This window comes from Dermacentor andersoni, chromosome 7, assembly GCF_023375885.2.
Source record: "Dermacentor andersoni chromosome 7, qqDerAnde1_hic_scaffold, whole genome shotgun sequence".
NCBI lineage: Eukaryota > Metazoa > Arthropoda > Arachnida > Ixodida > Ixodidae > Dermacentor > Dermacentor andersoni.
In genome coordinates, this window is record NC_092820.1 from 157,712,762 (window position 1) to 157,731,696 (window position 18,935).

Consider the following 18,935-nt stretch of genomic DNA (forward strand, 5'->3'; position numbering starts at 1 on the left):
GTCTATTCCTAAATAAATCTTCACTACAACATCAACAATAATAATAATAATAACAATAATTTAATATTAACAATAACTTCAAGCTTTAACACTGTCACTATTATATTTCCCTCCACGTCTTCCTTCCTTACTATTCTACCGCTCGCTTCTCTGCCAGTTCACTTATTTTATCGGAATTCCTAACAATATTTAATTACACTTCTAAATTACAGTACTATCGTCCCACGCTCCACTATACAAATCTAGTTTCTCTCTACTTCTGACCATACGGAAAACCGCCTGCTTCTTGGCCAATCCCCCATAGTGGGTACGCGCCACTGTCTGGGACACAAGACAAGACAATTCCCCCGTCGTAGGGCAAGTGTGCGAGATCGTCATCGACAACCGCAGAAAACCGACAGCCCGGGGCAAGAGTCTAAAAGATGGCGGACGTGCAGGCGTTTCCCCCGGACGGCCTGGAGGAAGCCCTCCTGGGCAACCAGCAGGCCGAGGGCCAGGGGCGACCGTTCATGGGGAAGACGCCGTCCATCCTGAAGGGAGCCGTCTACCCGAGGCAAGGAGGTAAGCCTTTCGGTCATTCCACGGCGCCAGCCCATCTGGTGTCCGTAACCCTTGCGAGGTGCCAGTTCCTCGAGTCCCGCCCATGGCGCCCGACTGCATCCGCTAAAATGCGCTCCCTATAGGGCAACCAGCGCTGAAGCTTCGCCTGCCAACAGCAGCGCCGTAACGCACATCCTAGCGAGCGGTGGACACAGTTTGAACGTACTGGTATTTCGTGTCAGCGAATTCGCCGATCATCTCGAGACACACTTTTCGCGGCTACTCCCACGACAGAAAACCGACAAGCTAGGACGCAGCAGCGCATGCGCTCAGCGCAACGCGCATGGCATGGCTGGGCGCATCGGGCTAAGCAAACGTTCAATACAAGCGCACGCCTGTTATCGTTAAATGCATTGTGCCATCTTCGCAGACGCCCTACCGGACGGTGTCAGCAAATTTTAGTTGCACATTAAAGCTTTCGTAGCGCCTTCTGGGCAGCGCCGGTTTTTCATAGTTTTTACGCGCAAGCGTAGACGCGCCCCGCACGTCTGTCAAATCGGCGAGATTACGTTTGCCGCCGCGAGGTAGCGAGCGCCGGAGGAGGGGGAAGGTACCTGGAGGTGGAGAAGAGATTCGCCATGTTGGCGCTCTTTCCGTTTGTGCTTCGACGCCGCTGTGCTCGCTGTGCATGTTGGAACGTTGTTGTGCTTCGACTCCTACCGCGCCGCGTCTGGACGGCGACGCGGATGTACTCCAAGGGACGCTCCATCTCAACGGCCTGCGGTGATTTTGCGGTAACCCGGAGACCCTTGAGCACCACCTCTGTGCTTTGCCAGCGCTGGCACAGGAGAGCTCAAGGGTCACCGCTGTCTACAGGCAACAGGGCCTACCTGCTGTGATACCCAGCGACCTCCCGTTCCCGTCGCCCCCTACCCCCACCTTCGAACTGTCCACAGCCTCTTGGAGTTGGTGGCGGCGAAGGGGATCACTGCCTTCATCCCCGGCCTCCTCCATGAACGGACGAGACTCCCGATTCCCTTCTCCTTCCCTTCCTCTCACCTATATTTCCCACTTTCCCTTGCGCTTGCCGGGATCCGCGGGGTTGAGGCCCAGGCATCTTCGCTTCACTTCTGGCTGCGGAAATTAAGCGTCGCTTCCCACATTAAACCACTACTACTGTGCAGGTTCGCGGCGTCTCTTCTTTGCACGCGTAGCAATATGCGCTTTCTCTGTGGCACAGCAGCAGGCGTTGCACCATTGAGATCAATGTAGCGTCCGCGTTCGCGCGATTTCCGTTTGTGCTTCGACTGTTCGCGGCGTCCGTACGCTCGTGCGTAACCCGCGTTCTCGAAGTGAAAGGTCACTTAACTTTTTATCTAACAGGACACACGCGAATAAAGAAAAAAAAAACTATATTCATGCTGGAAATTCTATCCAAGTGGATACATCGCCTTGCAATGCTCACTGGCTACAATTCGTAAATTGCCACTTGTGCCGTCAAGTAATTAAGAAGTTATTTAGATAGTTTTTTGCTAATTAGTTCATTATGTGTTTCGATTTCTCGTGCAAGTAATGCACGCCGCTATGAATAATTCAGCTGAAGGACTAGAACTGCGTTTATACAACAGCCGATTTTTTAGGAAATTCCCCCGTAAAACTTAAAAATTATCGCCCCGTATATCCACAAATATATCCGGCGAGAAAACGGCGACGAACACCAAATTCGATCAGGAGATGGGAGAAAGAAAATCCTTCGCTTTAAAATACATCAAGAGAAGGGTTTCCTTGACTTCGCGTACAAAGCTCTACCTTTTCCCTCTATACTACACGTTGGGGGCTCGCCACAGCCTAGGAAATTCCCGAAAAAGTGGAATGCCTCGTCGATGCCTTCATGGCACCTGCATCACTGGGATTTCACCATGGAGGAAGGAAAAAGTTAGGAGAGAGCATTACGTAACGCAGCCAGCCTTGGCAAGCGAATGCTCCGTGGAGGTAAGGGTCCCGTTACAGTCATTGACTTTGGGACCTTCGTCTGCATACTACTTGTCATTTAATCATTGTTTTTTGAATGAAGAATAAACTGAAACTGAAGCCAGCCCTTTGTGGTGGCCCAACACGTGACCTCTTGCGTTAGGTCACGGAGCAAGAAGAGACTGGAATTAATTCAAGTTACCGGGCTCCACGCGTGGTGAGGCTGCGGAGCTTTTCTTCTCAGATCGCGTGGTCCACGAAATCTGGAGCTCGACTCTACGCGCACTGCACACGGGTCGACGGTACGTGCCCCTAGATTCGATCCGAATGGTGATTTGAACATGCTCACAAACAGCTCACTGAAACGCTGCGAGTGAGTGAGTGCGACTTTCGCGCCGCGAACGCAGAGTACGACGCCGGCTTGGGGCCACCCGGCTCCGGGCCGGGGGGCGCCGGCGGGCAGGCCGGCGGCGACCAACAGCAGCCGCCTCCACGCCGAGAGAGGCCGCCGCCGTGGGGATTCTACGCGCTCGTGACCACGCTAGCGGTGGGCGCCATCGTGGCCGGGGCGGTGCTCGGCAACTCGATGAACGACGTGGCCAGAGCGAAGATGGCCGCCGCCGCCCGGAAGAGCGCCGGTGACTACGAGGACGCTTCCACCGTGGCCGAGAGCGAGACGCCACCGACGGCCAAGTACCGCGCTGCTGGCACCACCACCGCCGCCGCCGCCAACGCCACCACCAGCGCCCTCGCCAACACTACCAAACGGGCTAGGTATAGTATGCATCTATGTATCACACACCCTATCACGCTGAAAACGAGAGCCATGCAAGGGTGCGATCGTATTCTGGCCAGCATAGAAGACAGTCTGCGTATACGCAGTCCAAGTAAACACGTCTGGTCCCGTCTGGAAGACGGCGTGAAGGCGCCTCCGCGACATGACGCCACCTCGCGGTGACAAGTTAAACAAAGAAAAGCAAGTACTACGTAAGGTATTTTTAACGGTTTCTGCGTACAAACCTACGAAAGACACAACGCGACTTGCACATTAACCGCATGGAAAAGCGTGGCTACGTTTTTTGCACGCGCAGACAACCTTCCAGTCGAGTTTCCAAGCGTCCTGCTCAGACGCCATCTTGTCTAAGTAGCCTGCATCGCTTTTTATTTCGGCGTTATCTGCGCGAACTGTCTCCTTTGACGTCTTCGTCAGAATTGGAAAAAGATTTAACATGGCCTATAGTAAAACATTATCTCGGGCAAGCTGGTTCATACCTGAGAACGAAAAAGAATTCAGTGCGATCCCACTCCGTGAAGGTGGACGACCTGCGAAGCTGTTTATGTGGGCCCCTTAATGGCGAACTGTCTGCGTGCGTCAAACGCCGTGTCCACATAAATGGAAGGCGAGGCGCGACTAGTCGCTCCTCCACGATGTTGAGCCTCGGACGATGATGAGGCACTGGGGGGTATACATACCCATGCATTGTTGCAAAACGCGGCAAGACACCTTTTACTAACGAATCCACACAGTACGTACAACAGACACGCGCCTCGCAGCATTCAGAGGGCGCACACTGCTTCACCGTAGCCAAGGCGACCGTGCGTTGGTCGACGCCCCGCAGTGCAGTAATGGTTGTGAGGTCACTCGAAAACGACAAGTGGTCACACACAGCACGGGTCACACAAAATTGATTCCCCACAAACTCCCTCTGAAACCTGGCCGTTGCTCCGGTGAAACTTTCCAAGTTTGCGGGATCGGGACCACGTGGACGGTTCGCATTTCTTTCCGCCTGGCGGTCCTGGCGGGCAGCACGCTTACGGGACCGCCACCACAGGGGAGCGAAAGGAAATGAGATAAGCAAGCGCTTGCAATGCTGACAAAGAGAGGGCGGTGCGAACGTAGACATGGCCGACGTGGGTCAAAGTGTATCGATTCTTATCAGCTTAATATTTGCTACGGGTTGTACCTGGATTTAAGATATTAAACTTGGCAAGTTGGCGGAGTGCTTAAAGTCTCTTTCCCCTCCGCCGGGGATCGGGCCGGTAGTGCACAATCTTCGGGGTCGGCCCACGTATGGGGATGACTTCTCGATCTACAAGGCTCGATAGACGCACGCAATTTGTTACAGAATCTAGCTATATACAGCCTCGCTGTAAAACAGTGTAGTGCACAAGAAAGAAGGACGAGACAATACTCGTCTCGTCCATGCTTTATTTGCATTGTACTGATTTTCCTTCTCAGTTAAGATAGCTGCTGTCCACTTAGCCATCTATGGCGAGCATGGGAATTCAGATCATGTCCACTTTTTTCTTCGCGCTGATGCGCCTGACGTTCCGACCGCACAGTTCGACGTATCGTATGGTAGATTTCGGACATCCTTAATGTCCCGCGCCATACTGTACAATTCGCCATCTTGTCAGCTCTGATTGGCCCGCGGGGTTGCCGCGGCCTCTGCAATTGGCTCGAAATGCCGCCATTGCAGAATGTGACGGATGAATGGATATTACGCGCATCATCTTTGAAACGCGGTGGTGTCTGACGTCTGTAAGCTCAATCACTTGTACCTTTAAGGCTAAACCCCATTAGCGCGATTTTGCGCGCGACAGCGACGAGCGACGGGTTCGCGCGACGGATCGGGCCGTCGCTTGAACAGATCGCTCGGTCTTGTCGCGCGATCGCTCGGTTTTGCAAATCTAGAATTTGTCGCTCGTCGCCCGGAAGTGCTATGAGCGACTAGCCAATAGCGCAAAGCCGGAACTGGATGCACATAACTCCAGTACTTCCGATTGTTACACGGAACGAGCAAACGATTGAATTTTTATAAGTGCAAGAATAAGAACCTACTGCAAGACTTTCAGAAATATTTTATGCTGCTTTTTACAGTAAAATACATCAACTTAAGTTAATAAAGCACGCGTCACGCTAGTTTCGGCGCCTATATTGCTGCCCTCATACCGGCAACACTGGGGAGACGTCGCTCGAAGTCATCGCTCGCATGGGGTGCAACTTGTAGGCGACGAGCGAACGCGGCAGCCATCTCCATCGCGTCGCTTGTCGCTGTCGCGTGCAAGATCGCTTGCATGGGGTTTATACTTTATTCTGCGCCTATTATCGACCTGTAAGACGCACAGTTCATGATTGTTCGCGCATATATGGTCGCTTCCTTGCGCGTCTTTGGTTTATCAAAATTCGTCAGTCTAAGGCTAGCGCTCCTGGCCCCTCCCTATTTCCGCAAATTATTTTTTCGCGCTAAAGGAAACTATGCCACAAAAAAAAAAAGAAAAGACAACAGCACCAACTGAGGAATAACTCTCTTCTTTAGTTAATAAATCAATAATTCTGAAATAAGATTATTCCCCTAAAATATATTCCATACGTTCCTCGCTTTAGGACTGGAAGTTATGATGATGACGACTTATTGGCACCCCCTATGAAACAGGGTGCGCGACAACTGCTCGCCTACCCTGCTCGAGCTAATTAAGTTGTAGATATTTATCGCCCTAGCAATTTGCGTCCGGGTCCGGCTCCCACCGAGCGGCAAGTTGTTATTTCGTTCACTTTCATATTCGCTTTAACTTACCATTTCTACACTCCAATTAAAACTACAAATAACTTCTCCGACGCTTTCCTCGGCTACGTTATCTGTTAATCGGCTTCGTTCGGTTGCGGCCATAACCAAAATCGCGGGGACCCCGGTTTACGCCTTTCTTCTCGTTCGCCAAGCGGCGTATAGACGCCCTATACATTCACTTCAACATGTCAGCTTTCTCCGCGCGGACAGCACTTCCCCATCTCGATACACTCATCCCGTGACGCGGGCATCACAGATCACAAACCTTTGTCCTCGTGACAACACATTGCTACGAACAGCGCGAAAGCCTCTCTCCTTCACAATGGGAACAGCGCGAACAAGACGAGGACGGAGTGAAAGGACACTCCGTCGTCGTCTTGTTCGCGCTGTTTCCGTTACGAATGTATACCAAACTCGCCCAACTTTCCACTTTAATAAGAAAGACTCTCTGTCGTTCTTCGTTGGCGCTGCAGGACCACCAGGAGGACCACCCGTGAGGAGACGCCGGCCGTCGCGACGTTGGACGCGAGCCCCGACGACGAGGGGACGACGACCACCACGCGCAAGAGAAAGAAGAAGACCACGAGCGCCACCCGCACCACCGCCATCCGCAGGCGCAGGCGGAAGGCCAAGGTGGCCGCGGCCAAAGCCGAGGACGAGTGACGCCGCCGGAAAGCGCTGGGCCGCCGCTCGCCGTTTTGGCCCGTGAGAGGCGCCAATAAACTCCGATCGCCCCCCCTCTTCTCTGATCGGCCAAACCACGAACGGCTATACATATAGTGGTTTCTCGAACGTGGAACGAGGACACGACAATCCCGGGAACCTCTCAATTGCTGCGCGTTGCGCTGTACCGTAGATGCGGTTTGTGTACGGCGTTATTTGACCGGGGTTGGAGCGTCGGCAAGTGCGGCTAACAGAAGGAAGCGAGATATATGATCGAGGCTCGTATAGCATGCGGCCCTGGAACGCGCATCAGCACTCCAGATCACTGCAGCTTGATCGGAACCATCCTCGTCAGATTCTACTGCAGTCGGGCAGGGTAGCATATGACGTCATGAATCGAAGTGCACCGGCCTTGTGCTAGACGTCGAGGAGGCGTTGGCTGAGCACGAGATTGTGAGCTGAGCATTGCGCTCTCGCGATAGATAGCTTTCACGTCGTCACGGACGCAGCTTTCCAACGTGCTAGCACATAAACATGGTGGCCACGATGACATCAATTAAAACGACAGTAGTGAGGAGAAGCTAACGGAAACGATTCGGAGGGAGAACCACAGTCGCCGCAAACTGCTCGATCACAAATGGGCGAACGAAGTGAAGCCAATCGCAGGACTTCGCGGGGTTGAGGCCCAAGCATCTTCGCTGCACTTCAGGTTGTTTCTGGTCACCATCTCGCTGTGTGTTTTCCGGCGCTACCAAGTACGTGCTCGTCGCACGTGAGCGGCCGGAGGAGCAAGGGGGATTCGAGGTAGACCTATAGGGGGAGGGCCCTTATCAAAGTACGGAGAAAATAGGGGGAGGGGTTCTAGCAGCACGCTCACTACTGTCAGCTGGCATGCCTCACAGGGGGCCCTAGCCCAACCCTCCCCCCTCGGCATCCAACCCCCGGGTTCCGGCATTTCCGAGGGGCAGAACTGTCGCACCCGGACACTGACATTGCGTGACCGTCGAACAACAAGCCGAGCACGTTAATCTTCCCAAGCTACTCTGAAGAATTTCAAGCGACAAGGGTACCAGTGGGAAGCGCAAGACAGAAATGCGACGGTGGCGAGGAAATTTGCAAGTACACTGTGTGCGCGAGCTGGCAGGGAGAGGAAAATTGCAAATCAGTTTCCGCGGAAGTCCGTAAGGCGGGAGAAGAATCGTGAAAGGGAGGGAGGGAAGTCGTCATCCATCCAACAGTATAGCCGAGGCTACAAAGCGGAAGAAGAAAACAACAGAAAAGACCACGCGGGCAACCCTTTGCAGATTTAACTACCGTTGGGTGGACGACAATTTCTTCTTTCGGGAGAGGAAAATCGGAGGTCTATGACGACGACGCCTGCGCGCACGATGTTAATCGGTATAGACCCCCGGATACTTTGCTCGCACGCACAGCGCACCGAAAGCGGCTTCCAATGTGGTGAGCTACGAAGCGCCAAGGAACGGCCCGGACGCCTTGCGGCGAAGCCTAAGGAAGGAGAAGAAAAAAAGAAAGACGAAGAAAAAAAAATGAACCTGGAGCCGCAGGGGCGCCATAAATCGAGGCCGATACATTATTCAGTGGGCCGCAGGGCCTCGCGAGGTTTGAAACCGGAGGAGCGGCGAGCGCAGCTACAAACCGCCGTCACAGCGCCTCCCTTCCATGCGCGGCTGCGACGGCGGCAGCAGCAGCGGACTCTTCTACATAATGCCAACGATAACGCGCGACGACGACGACGACCGAGAAGCCCGCTGCCGTCTCACTTGCTTTCTCGTTCGCCGCATCGCGCCGTCGGCCAGCCCCACCAACGGCGATTTCCTTCGCGCGGCCTTTATCATATTTCGCGGCGATCCTTCGTTTATTTTTATTTTTCCGCTTTAGAACGCGGCACCCGCGCACCGCTCGTCGCGAGAGAGGCCCCTTTTTTGTTTCACGACTGTGCGTGTCCGCCGAGGAAGACGCTCCTCGGACTTGCGGCCGCGGCGAGCCCATCGCTCGTCCTTCGCCAAGGACCGTTTAGGTTGGCCCTCCCCCCCGGCGCAAGATTTATCTTTTCACGCGCACAGCGGCGGCGGTTCTGCGGCGTCAGCTGCGAGCTTCTACTGCTGCGTGGCCAAGTTCCCCCTTTCGCTGTCATTTTTCCTGTTTTCTTCTTCTTCCACCTTTGTCTCCTCAATTTCCTTCCTCCTCTCCCGGTTACCTCTCTCTCTCTCTCTTTCAAGCCGTCCACGAGAGAGCGCGCGCGCGATACGGCGGCAAGCGCGAGCCGGACGCCAGAAGCTCGTGCGGAAGGATAAGGAAGGAACGCGCGCAAAACACAACGCGGATGCAGAAATAACCAGACGTAAGGAAAGAAAAGCGAAATGCGATGGGGACGCGTCGCCAACGGTGAAGTCATCGGTCAAACTGGAAAGTGGCGGCGGCGCCCACGGGACCCTGGCGGAAAACTGCGGCGACGAACGAGAGAGCGAGAGAGGGGCGCTTGACCGGCGGCGGCGGCAGCAGCGCTCCGTCACAACACGGCCCAGGAAGACCGCGGAGACGAGGAAAGAAAAAATCACTCGCTTTGCACATGTAGATGGCGAAAAACGGTGCGTTACCGCAACGCGCTCGCGTGCGCTTTGATTGCGAACTTGGCTGACCGCGTGGGCAACTGCCGCTGTCGCTGCTGTCTCGCCGAATGGCTCGTACAAAGGACAGCTTTCATATTAATCCTGTCGGCTTATAGAGTATAGAGCCATCTGTACTACGTGCTACACGTTCGTTAGCGACTCTGTTCGCTGCGGAATTGCGACGAGAAACAGTAAGCGGTATTTAAAATACCCTCACCGAAACAAACGCAACGCCTTCGGCCGCATAATTCCTTTATTCGAGCGACCGCTTTCGTTGCTTTCCTTCTCGGGAATTGCTGGAACTTCCTTCTAAGGGCAAATCATCGTATTACGCGCTGCTCCACGGCAACAAAAGCTTCAGCTTGCCCTTAAACATCTTTCCCATTTCCGCAATACATATCGCGTTATCGGAGAGGTCTATAGAGCAGCAACAACGCTGATGAGCGCAGTCAAGCAACGTTTAAGCAGAAGTACTAAAGCGCCAAACAGACGACGCAAGAAGAGACACGGACGAGCGCTCGTCCGCGTCTCTTCATGTGTCGTCTGTTTGGCGCTTTAGTACTTGAGTAACATGCACCAACTAGCCCAATAAAAAGTTCTGTTTAACCAGAAGATAGATGTATATGGCTAATGGTAACACCAACAATATCATACTTAAAATGCCGGTGTAAAGCGTTCGTATAGCGACACAATCGCTAACATGTAATCAATTTATGATTTTTCTTTCGACGAGAGCACTCACGCAACGGAAATAACGTATCTCAACCGCATTGTACACAGTTGGATAAAGCGTCACAAGTCGTCACTGCCACCTTTGCATACGCGGGCGGACGTCCACGGCTGCGGTGGCCCGGACAATCCCGTAAACGCTATTGTAGGAAGTTTACGGACAAGCTAAAAAACCGCACTACGCGCAAGGTCTGACGACAGGCAGCCTGTGTATGAACGCGAAGCGTGAAATGGGGCCCATACGAGGCAGTGTCGCAAGATAGTAGTGGTATGCTAAATATATATATAGGCGCTATATATATAGGCACGAAGAAAGCAGCATATGTTTCGACCCGAAACGACGAACTGGCTGTGAACGACGCCGTAAACAGGAAGGGTCACACACGCCGCGCAATCAGACTCCCGAAATGCCCGCATGCGTGCCGTGCGGAGGAAGCACGGATTCCGATTTCGCCATGCCGACGCAAGCGCCGTAAATCGAGCCCGCACCGAACGACGCGGTCGCAACGGCGACGAAGGCGTCCCACGGACGAGCAAAGGAAGCGGGATGGGGAGCGCATTCCTCTGACGTATACATGGTCTTCAATGCGCGACGAGCAGTGGAGAGGGGGGGGGGGGGCGGGTGCAGAAGGCCAGGGGGGGGGGGGGGTCATATAGGTCTGAAGACACCCGAAAATTGTCGATATCCTCGCCTTCCTCGACTACACCCGGGGGGGGGGGGGGGGGGGGGTGACAGACGACCCCCGGGTGCCAGACGACCTAGCTACGCCACTGGCGACGAGTAGCGCCACATTTAAGCTTCTTGCGATGCCCTTTTAAGCACGAATCAATGATTAATTAACTAGTTAATTAACTAGTCCCTTCATACTTATTTATTTTACCGCCCAATAACATAAACCGTTATCTTCAATCGCTTAAACGCTTGGATTCTGTCCAACCCAGAGCGTCGTTCAGTTGTACTCGCCGCAATCGATCATTCTTGCGGGACAGTACAGCCGGAGCCAGAGCGCTGATTAATGAAAATGTTTCCGAGAGGCCACACCACATTCTAAAATAATTTACACCTTTAAAAGAAAATAACGGCGCAAATCGGTCTATATTTCTCGCACCCTTACCGGTTGTGCACCGGTACGAGTTACAAAGAGATTTACACCTTTGTTCCCTTTTAAGGGTATAAATTATTTTACAATGCACCCACCACTCCACCGGCAGTATCTTTAATGATTACCTGTCACTGCCCATATGCTAGGTAGGTGTGACGCGGACAACATATTAAAATGAGCAAACTCTTTCGCATGAGTAATCGTACAGCTTCACCATATTCGACGCTTGTTTCGAGAAGAAAAAAAAAGCACTGCTAAGGTGTCGAGAGCGCATTGTATGGCTAGGAGGGAAGGGCCGAGACGAGACAGTCTCAACGGAACCCAGACACACACTCCTTTGCTTCCAGCATACTCCAGTGTCTGGGCCCGCGTAATACAACACCGGCGCGATACCTGAGAGACTGCCATGCTGGCTGGCGGCTGCGAGCTGGCACTCACGTGATCTTGATGCTCTCGGCAGCGTATATGCGCACCTTGGCGGCGTAGACAACACAAATCACGCGCGATGCGAACATACACACGTACACACGATATCCCATCGCGAGGAGCCAAAGTGGGATTTTCGACGTTGCGGCCATTGTAGTGTTCTTTCGCGCGTATATACGAGGAGCGCGCACCTTCAAGCAATCATTTTACGTGCAACTCAGGTAGGTGGTAATTCACGAGATATATTTACACTTAGACTTCCCATGGAGGAGGAGGAGGAGGAGGAGGAGGAGGAGGAGGAAAAGGAAGGAAGGCAAGGTAGGTAGGTCAACCAGACGCACGTCCGGTTTGCTACCCTACACAGGGGGGAAGGGGTTTAAGAGAAGAAAAGAAAGGAGAAGGAGGGAGGGAAGAAGGTACTGTCGGTGTTAATACGTGCGGATGTCCATAACTTCGCGCCTATAATCGGTAACTGAGGCCAGTCGCTTTCATGAAACGTAGCAGTGCCCGCGTCGCTTTGTAAGCCAATCCTTCTCATCGTCTTCCCTGCAGCCACGCGGAAGCGGCCTTCATGCGGCTGTCCCGCATCAATACACTGAAGTACCATCACTGGCTTCAAGGTTTCCTTCGGGCTTTCGAGAAAACTTTCACAATCTTTCAGAAGGCACGCCTTAGATCACTTCGAGAACAGCCCGATATACACCTCAAAGGGCGTGTCGAGCTTTTATTACTTTTTTTTCATAGGTATATCATTGTAGTAGGATGCTAAATATAGCAACAAACCAAACCGCTAAGTTTCGGAAGAGTAAGCCGGTGACCCCAGCCCAACAAAAGCGCCATTCCAGTACCAGATCGTTTTATAGGCTATACGAAGCACGCTCGGAAAGCAACACTTCGTTAATCAGGCCCGCTCCATCGACTCCTCGATGCATTCACGACAAGATCCCGCGCACACGCGCATGGCGTTCGTCAGCGGTAGCACTCCGCCGTGTCGCACAGCTGCAATGCGGGAAAGTACGCGTGCGAATAATCGCGCCTCCTGCTTCGGAAGAAATGAGAGCGGGTGCCGAACGTGCGTGTGTTCACAATGACATTCCTTTCTCGCTCCTCTAGTCTCTACAATGCGCCGGCGGCCTCTCCGATCCCGCGGTGACGACGCCCTGAAGCGACCCCGGGCGAACGGCGGCTCCATTATGTGCACCACACACCACATGGCGCGAAGGGCCGAAGGGGAAGTGGCTGCAGGGGGGCTAAAACGTTGGGCCAAACGGAGCTCGTAGCACGTGCAGAGCTTCGCCCCCCTCTCCCCCCTTCCTTCCCCGACAGAGAGAGGAATGAGATTCAAATGGACAACGTGGCTGCTTCGCCCAAGCTATACACGACGACGGCTATTCACAGCGCTTACGCTGCACAGCGTTGCCAGGTGTTTCCGCGCCAGTGGAAGCTCATGCGGGACGCTTCCCTTTTCAAACGACGCCACCCGCATGTCACCACCGAAAAAGAACAAAAACAACTGCGAAAGAAAAGAAAAAGGGCAACGGGGGCACCATCCCTGTCTATCCACCAGATCCACCATTTCAGCAGAGGCGCCGCAGACGCGTGTACACTTTTGGGCGAATAGAAGTGTGCACCCCCCCCCCCCCTCCCTAACACTCTCCCCCCCCCCTTCCTCTTCGAAACGTGCTCGAACAACGCCATCCTTGTGAGCGATTCGCGACCGAACCAGAGATGAAAAGAGGGGGAAAAGAAGCATGAAAATCGCAGAAGGAATGGTCTGATCGGCGCTCCCTCTTGAAGAGCGATGCTTTGTTCTGGGAGCCATTCAGCGTTAATTTGCGATAGCGGCGCGGGCTTGCATTCGATCGGGACACACTTCGCTCGCGCGCGCCCGGAATGCTCTCAGGGAAAGACCGAGGAGAAGGGAAGAGGGAGAGAGAGAAGAAAAAATATAAAGTGGGAAACTCGGAGAGTTCGCGGGGAACAAAAACAGGGACAATTACGGAGCGCGTGTCTCAATGCGACCCCATTAACCCGCGGCCCTGTCCCCCCGCGTTCCTTTTTTTCCATGCACAGGGAAGAACAAATGCAGCCGAATGGAACCGCCCGCTGAGAGCAGAGCGATACGGAGAGCCCGCCATAAATGAACACTGTTCTTGCGGGGGAGGAGGGGGGAAGGGGGCGGATAAGAGCGAAATGAGGTGCGGCTGTGTATAGGGAATCCTTCAACAGAGACCGCTCGGGTCAAGACGTGTGGATGGATCCCGACTATATTCTCTCGTATACGCCGCAGCAATCTGCTCGCGCGCATAAGTAACTACACGGAGATTGGTTCGATATGCGCGGAACAATCTCGGGGCCAGGTTAATTGGTTCTTCACGAAAGACGTCAGCGCGAAAATAGCTATAGAACGGTGAAGAAAAGCAGTACATGAAAAAATAAAAGAAAAAAAAGAAAAGAAAGAGAAAAAGAAAGAACGTCAATTTTGAAGTCCACGCCGGGTTTCATTGATTCATGCGGCCAACCGTAAAGCAACGCTGGAGCCTATTTCACCACCCTAGGTTCCAATTTTGCCAACCTGAGGTTCTTTAACTGGCACATAATTCTAAGTAGACAAGCGTGCGTGCGCGTTTGTTTTTCTACTTCGCCCCCAGCGAAGTCCGGTCGACTCGGACGGGAATCGCACCCGGCGACTTTGCGCTCGGCAGTAGGACGCCATTATCAATGAACCGTGGCGGGTGCAGGTCCGCCCGCCGGTTTCTTCACTGATCCGTTACTGTCTTTCATCGTTTGAGTCCCACTGTACCTCTCGTTTATATAATAACCTTCAACGTATACCATTAGCAACAAGATAACTATAGAAATCAATAACATCGCTCAAACTACTCACGCGCACATTTACAACGTGACTGGCCTTCTTATTGGAGTTGTACGTTTTCTTTCCGTCTCGCCAATATTCGTGCTGCGCAAAACCTCAGCGCAGATTATTCGCATTTGGAACGTCAACCACTGTACGGGCATAACAGTGCGAGTCATAGAGCGATTTACACCCTTGTTCGCTTAATACGGGCGTAAGGGTGTGATTTATGTACCGATTTACACCCTCATTCCCTTTCTTGAGGGTGTAAATGAGTTTACAGTGAATGGTGCCCCACATCCCGCTTGGCCAATTAACGGCAGTACATAACAAGGCAGCAAGCAGCGCGATCATCGCGTAGTGTAGTTGAGAGTGCGCCGCCTCGTGGCAGCACTTGTTCAAGTTCATTAAAGTAGAATGCTTTTTATATCTATTTTTGTTTATATACAAAATTTATTGTTTCTATACAAAATGGTTTCTATACTTGCACGGGAGATCGACAAATTAACAAAAGCAAACTAATTGAGTTTTCAACCGTTCTTTTCGTTTTATTGCCCCCCCCCTTTTTTTTTGCGGTGCATATTGCAATTGACGAATTGCGCAGACGGCGACTTCGCGAGGCATATCATCCACTAGGAGCGAAATCGCAGGATGACAGCAGCCAATTTCTGAACATGAGCACGGACTGTGACCCCCACTCCCCCTGCCCCCGGCATCACCTCCATCATTGATGCCAATAACTTCAAGACCGCAGTTTCCACCTGCTTCATGTGACTAACCGTTATTCAATTACACGCTCCTCTCTCTGTAATGTGTAACTCGGAGAATAAATAAATGAAATGAAATCGCCTCGCGCTCGCTCTGTGGTCGCCCCGCATCGTAGGTCTGCTTACGCGTCGCCTTCCTGACACGAGAGAGAGAGAGAGATCAAGAGGAAATTAACGCGGAAGACGTGCGCGAGCATTACGTCGCATGCACGTTTTTGAGGTCCCGGACCCCTGATGTAAAAACCACGTTCACACTATTGTAAAGTGCTGTTCAAGAGGATCACTCGACCGGCGGCTTCCCTCACTTCCCACATACACGTTTTTTTCCACTTTGACGCTCGTAACGCCGAAGCATTACGAAAAAAGAAAAAAGAACACGGAGAGGCGGGAGGTAGTTCTCGGGTTTCGCGCTGTCAAGCGAGGGCCCCCGCAGCAGGCCGTCGTGTCACCGCAGGGGTGACGCGCTAATGATGGCGCTGCGCTCACTTCGTCGGCGCAAACAGCTGCGACGGCGGCACGTACAAGCCGAGACGAAGACGAGGACGCGCTGCTGACACATGTGGCGACGATCTCTAGCCGCGGCGCTGCTGCAGGTGCGCCGAAGCGAGATCTCCGGCATCGCGAGGGACAAGTGGCGGCGGTGACTCTTGGCGGCTGGGTCAGAAGCCGCGAAAAAGCGCCGGTCGAACGTCCTCCTCCGCAGGGGGGCGAACAACACCGACAACCAACGACGCGCATTCCACCGTCTGGCGTTTAAGCAGCTTGTGCTGAAGCCTTCGAAGAGTTAACTTTCAGAACGCGATAACTCGAAACCATGCCACGAACATAAGAGACAGACACGCATGTATGCAGGAGAAAGCGCGTGTCTGTGTCGTGTCTGCCTCTGTTGTTTGTGTTGTGCTTTCGAGTCAACACGTTTTCAAGATAAACGAACGTAAACCCGCTAGCCCCGTTTCGGCTCCGCAGTCACATCCGCCGTCCGGAGCCCGCAAGAGAGATTTTGTTTCTCTCCCTCGGAGGGGCAACGGGTCGCTAGCGCGTGGAATTGGACACCACCCAATCAAAGATTCATAGTTCTTGGACACCGCCCAATCAAACATGTATATACGAAAGAACTGTTCGTAAGAGCGGGTGCTAGCCAATCGCGATGCCGAACGTATGTTCAGGGAAGGCCGCCGGCCAATGGGAAACAGCACTTATATACGAAAGCTTTCCGAATTCGGCGGGCCCCGGTGTTTTGCGGCCAACTGCGCCCCGCTTGGCTGGCAGCTTTTTGCAAGCGGGTCGCGATGGGTCATCAGGAGGGTCGCGCCGAGTGAAGCGGGTCCGGCTCGGCCGGTCCGCACACACACGCGCACAAACACACGCACGCACGCACGCACGCTCACTCACTCGCTCGCCCAACCCGACCCACTATATCGCGCGCACGACGGGCGAATTTCCCGTACGAGAATCGTCCCGTTCGGCCGGGGACCTGTGTATGCAAACGCCCCGAAATTGCGAGCGAGAGAGCGCGGGGCGGGCCGCCGTGAAGAGCAGCCGGGGGCCACCACGGGAACGTGCGCGATCCGATCGGGCAGAGAGCGTGATCGGCCGCCGAGAGAGATCGGGCCGAACGCAACGCGGCGTGGCGCACGGCGAGCACGCGCCGCACTTTCGTTCGAACGTGCCTCGAGAAAGGCTCTCACGCACCCCCCCCCCCGCTCCCCCCACCCCCCCACCCCCCCACCCCCACCCACCGCACGTATAGAGTTTCCCATACTAAAACTGCTATAGAGAAAACTCCGGCGCCGAGATCGTTCGGCTTCCACGGGAATGATGGGTGTTGTATACACAAGGATTTCTTCCGATCTTCGTGCTTGTAGATTCGGGCGTTCGTTCTTAAGCGTGACTGTGTGTGTGTAGGTGACGTCTAAAAAACGTGGCGGCCGTGACGTGTTTCCGGCTCCGCAATCACTTCCGGGGTACGCAGCTGTACACAAAAACGATGGTATTCGAGATACACTTCTGCTACTTAGCGAAAACATTCGCTGGGTCGTGGACTTGGACGCACAGCCTATCAAACACACTTTACCTCCCTATAAATTTCCAAGCAATTTCCGTTTTCAAAGCGGAGAGAGGCAATAATTAACTGCACTTATGCCCAATCAATGCCAACTGCTGCGTTTGTAACGCAATACGTTGTCTTAAATTATCAGTTTGCGAAGCCACACACATCCGTGTGAAGCCACAAGGAGGAAGTTTTGGTAAAATCCACGTACTATGCCCGTCATCATTCTTCTGCTGGCTGATCCGCTATACGTACGGCTCCCGTAGACACTAGTGCCAGAGTTTTCCCTAACCTTTCTTTTTTTTTTTTTTTTGAAGGAAACTCTACAATGTAAACATCGCCTCAGAGATGAGGTGGCGCGCACGCGGCCCGATCTCGGAGGCAGTGTTTCCAGTCATCTCGGATGTCAGGCGTAACTATTTATAGTCCGACGTCAAATTCTAACGTGCCGTAGAAGAACGGCAGATTGGGCGAGTCGGTGGTTTTCCAACTTACATTAAAGAACAACGCGGCCGACACAGGTCAAAGAACGAAAGAATACGACGCCTTCGCGGTGTAAAACCAAGCGCTACTGCGGCGCGTGGCGTCCGGGAGAGTGTGGTACGCGAGCAAGGCGGGCGTCGAGCGTGCAAACGCACGTTCGCAGCTGCCTCGCTGCCTGCCGTCCCGACACCGTCCGAGCCTCGCCGCCGCTGCGAATTGCGGCCGCGCCGCCGCTTCCCACGCTGCGGTCAGCCGACACCGTCGTCAGCCGTCGTCGTCCACGCCGTCAACAAATACCGTCCTTCGATCGCCGCCCCGATGAGGCCATGCGGCGTTCGAAGGCCAGCTGGTGCCGCTGCGTGCACTTCAACGCCGCGTCGCGTGCACGTTGGTTCCCCTCAATGCGCTTAGCACGGCCTTCGAGATCCGACAGTGCGCGTAATACGTGTTTACGTATGCAACATTATATACAGGGTAATCAGGGATCACCGTTCATGCGCGTTTCTTAACGAGGACCGTGCCACTGTGGGAATGCCATGGAGGGTGCTATTACGTACAAAAGGCCAGAATTTTAACAACAACATCATGCGATCGCCCGCTTTTCTCGCGGTCAACGCCTCAAGGCCCAACCACAACGAAGGAATACTGGCGGATTTTCGGCGCCGGCGCCGACCGGCGTCACACGGCGGCCGCCGGAGCCATTCAGGACAATGCGACGCCGGTTCACGTTCGCAAGGCGCCCCAAAACTCGGCAAGATATACTCCATATAGTGAGAAACTCTATGCTCCATATGATCTCACAAGCTGACTGCAGTACTGTGGAAGCTGCATGAATTCTTAGCCAATAGGAAGGCTGAATGCCCCTCGAGATGTGCTTATCCGCGCCGCGTCGTCTGCTCAGCGTCTGCTTGCAATCCTGTTACATGCACCATGGTTGGTGCATTGACGAAAAAAAATGTTTGATGCCGTAACCATAAGCTGCGTTTACATGCGTGCGACAGCAGGGCTTCGCTTTACCTGTACGTTTTTCCTGCAGTTATCTTGCAGCCACCTTAGCAAGTAGCACGGGCGAATGCCCTTACAAATGCTCACCTGCGCCACAGCGTCTGTTCGGCGTCTAATTGGCGTTTGCGCGCTACCGTCATCATGT

General features: G+C 53.5%; 2 protein-coding genes across 3 annotated transcripts in view; one reads left to right on the forward strand and one right to left on the reverse strand.

The window, feature by feature from the left end:
- Positions 1–18,935, reverse strand: part of Trim9 (E3 ubiquitin-protein ligase Trim9) — a 254,382-nt gene that overhangs the window by 173,564 nt on the left and 61,883 nt on the right. The window lies entirely within an intron of this gene.
- On the forward strand, positions 239–6,831 carry LOC129385326 (uncharacterized). Its single transcript, XM_055071932.2, has 3 exons — positions 239–561; positions 2,919–3,285; positions 6,554–6,831. Exons 1-3 carry the CDS (start codon positions 423–425, stop codon positions 6,741–6,743), a joined length of 696 nt encoding a protein of 231 aa, XP_054927907.1. The 5' UTR covers positions 239–422; the 3' UTR covers positions 6,744–6,831.

What these genes read in the sequence shown, in the direction of transcription:
- LOC129385326 (XM_055071932.2), top strand. Translation starts at nt 423, where the DNA reads ATGGCGGACGTGCAGGCGTTTCCCCCGGACGGCCTGGAGGAAGCCCTC. An exon ending in CGTCTACCCGAGGCAAGGAG is followed by an intron (nt 562 to 2,918) that starts GTAAGCCTTTCG and finishes CCGCGAACGCAG; the next exon opens with AGTACGACGCCGGCTTGGGG. An exon ending in AACACTACCAAACGGGCTAG is followed by an intron (nt 3,286 to 6,553) that starts GTATAGTATGCA and finishes TTGGCGCTGCAG; the next exon opens with GACCACCAGGAGGACCACCC.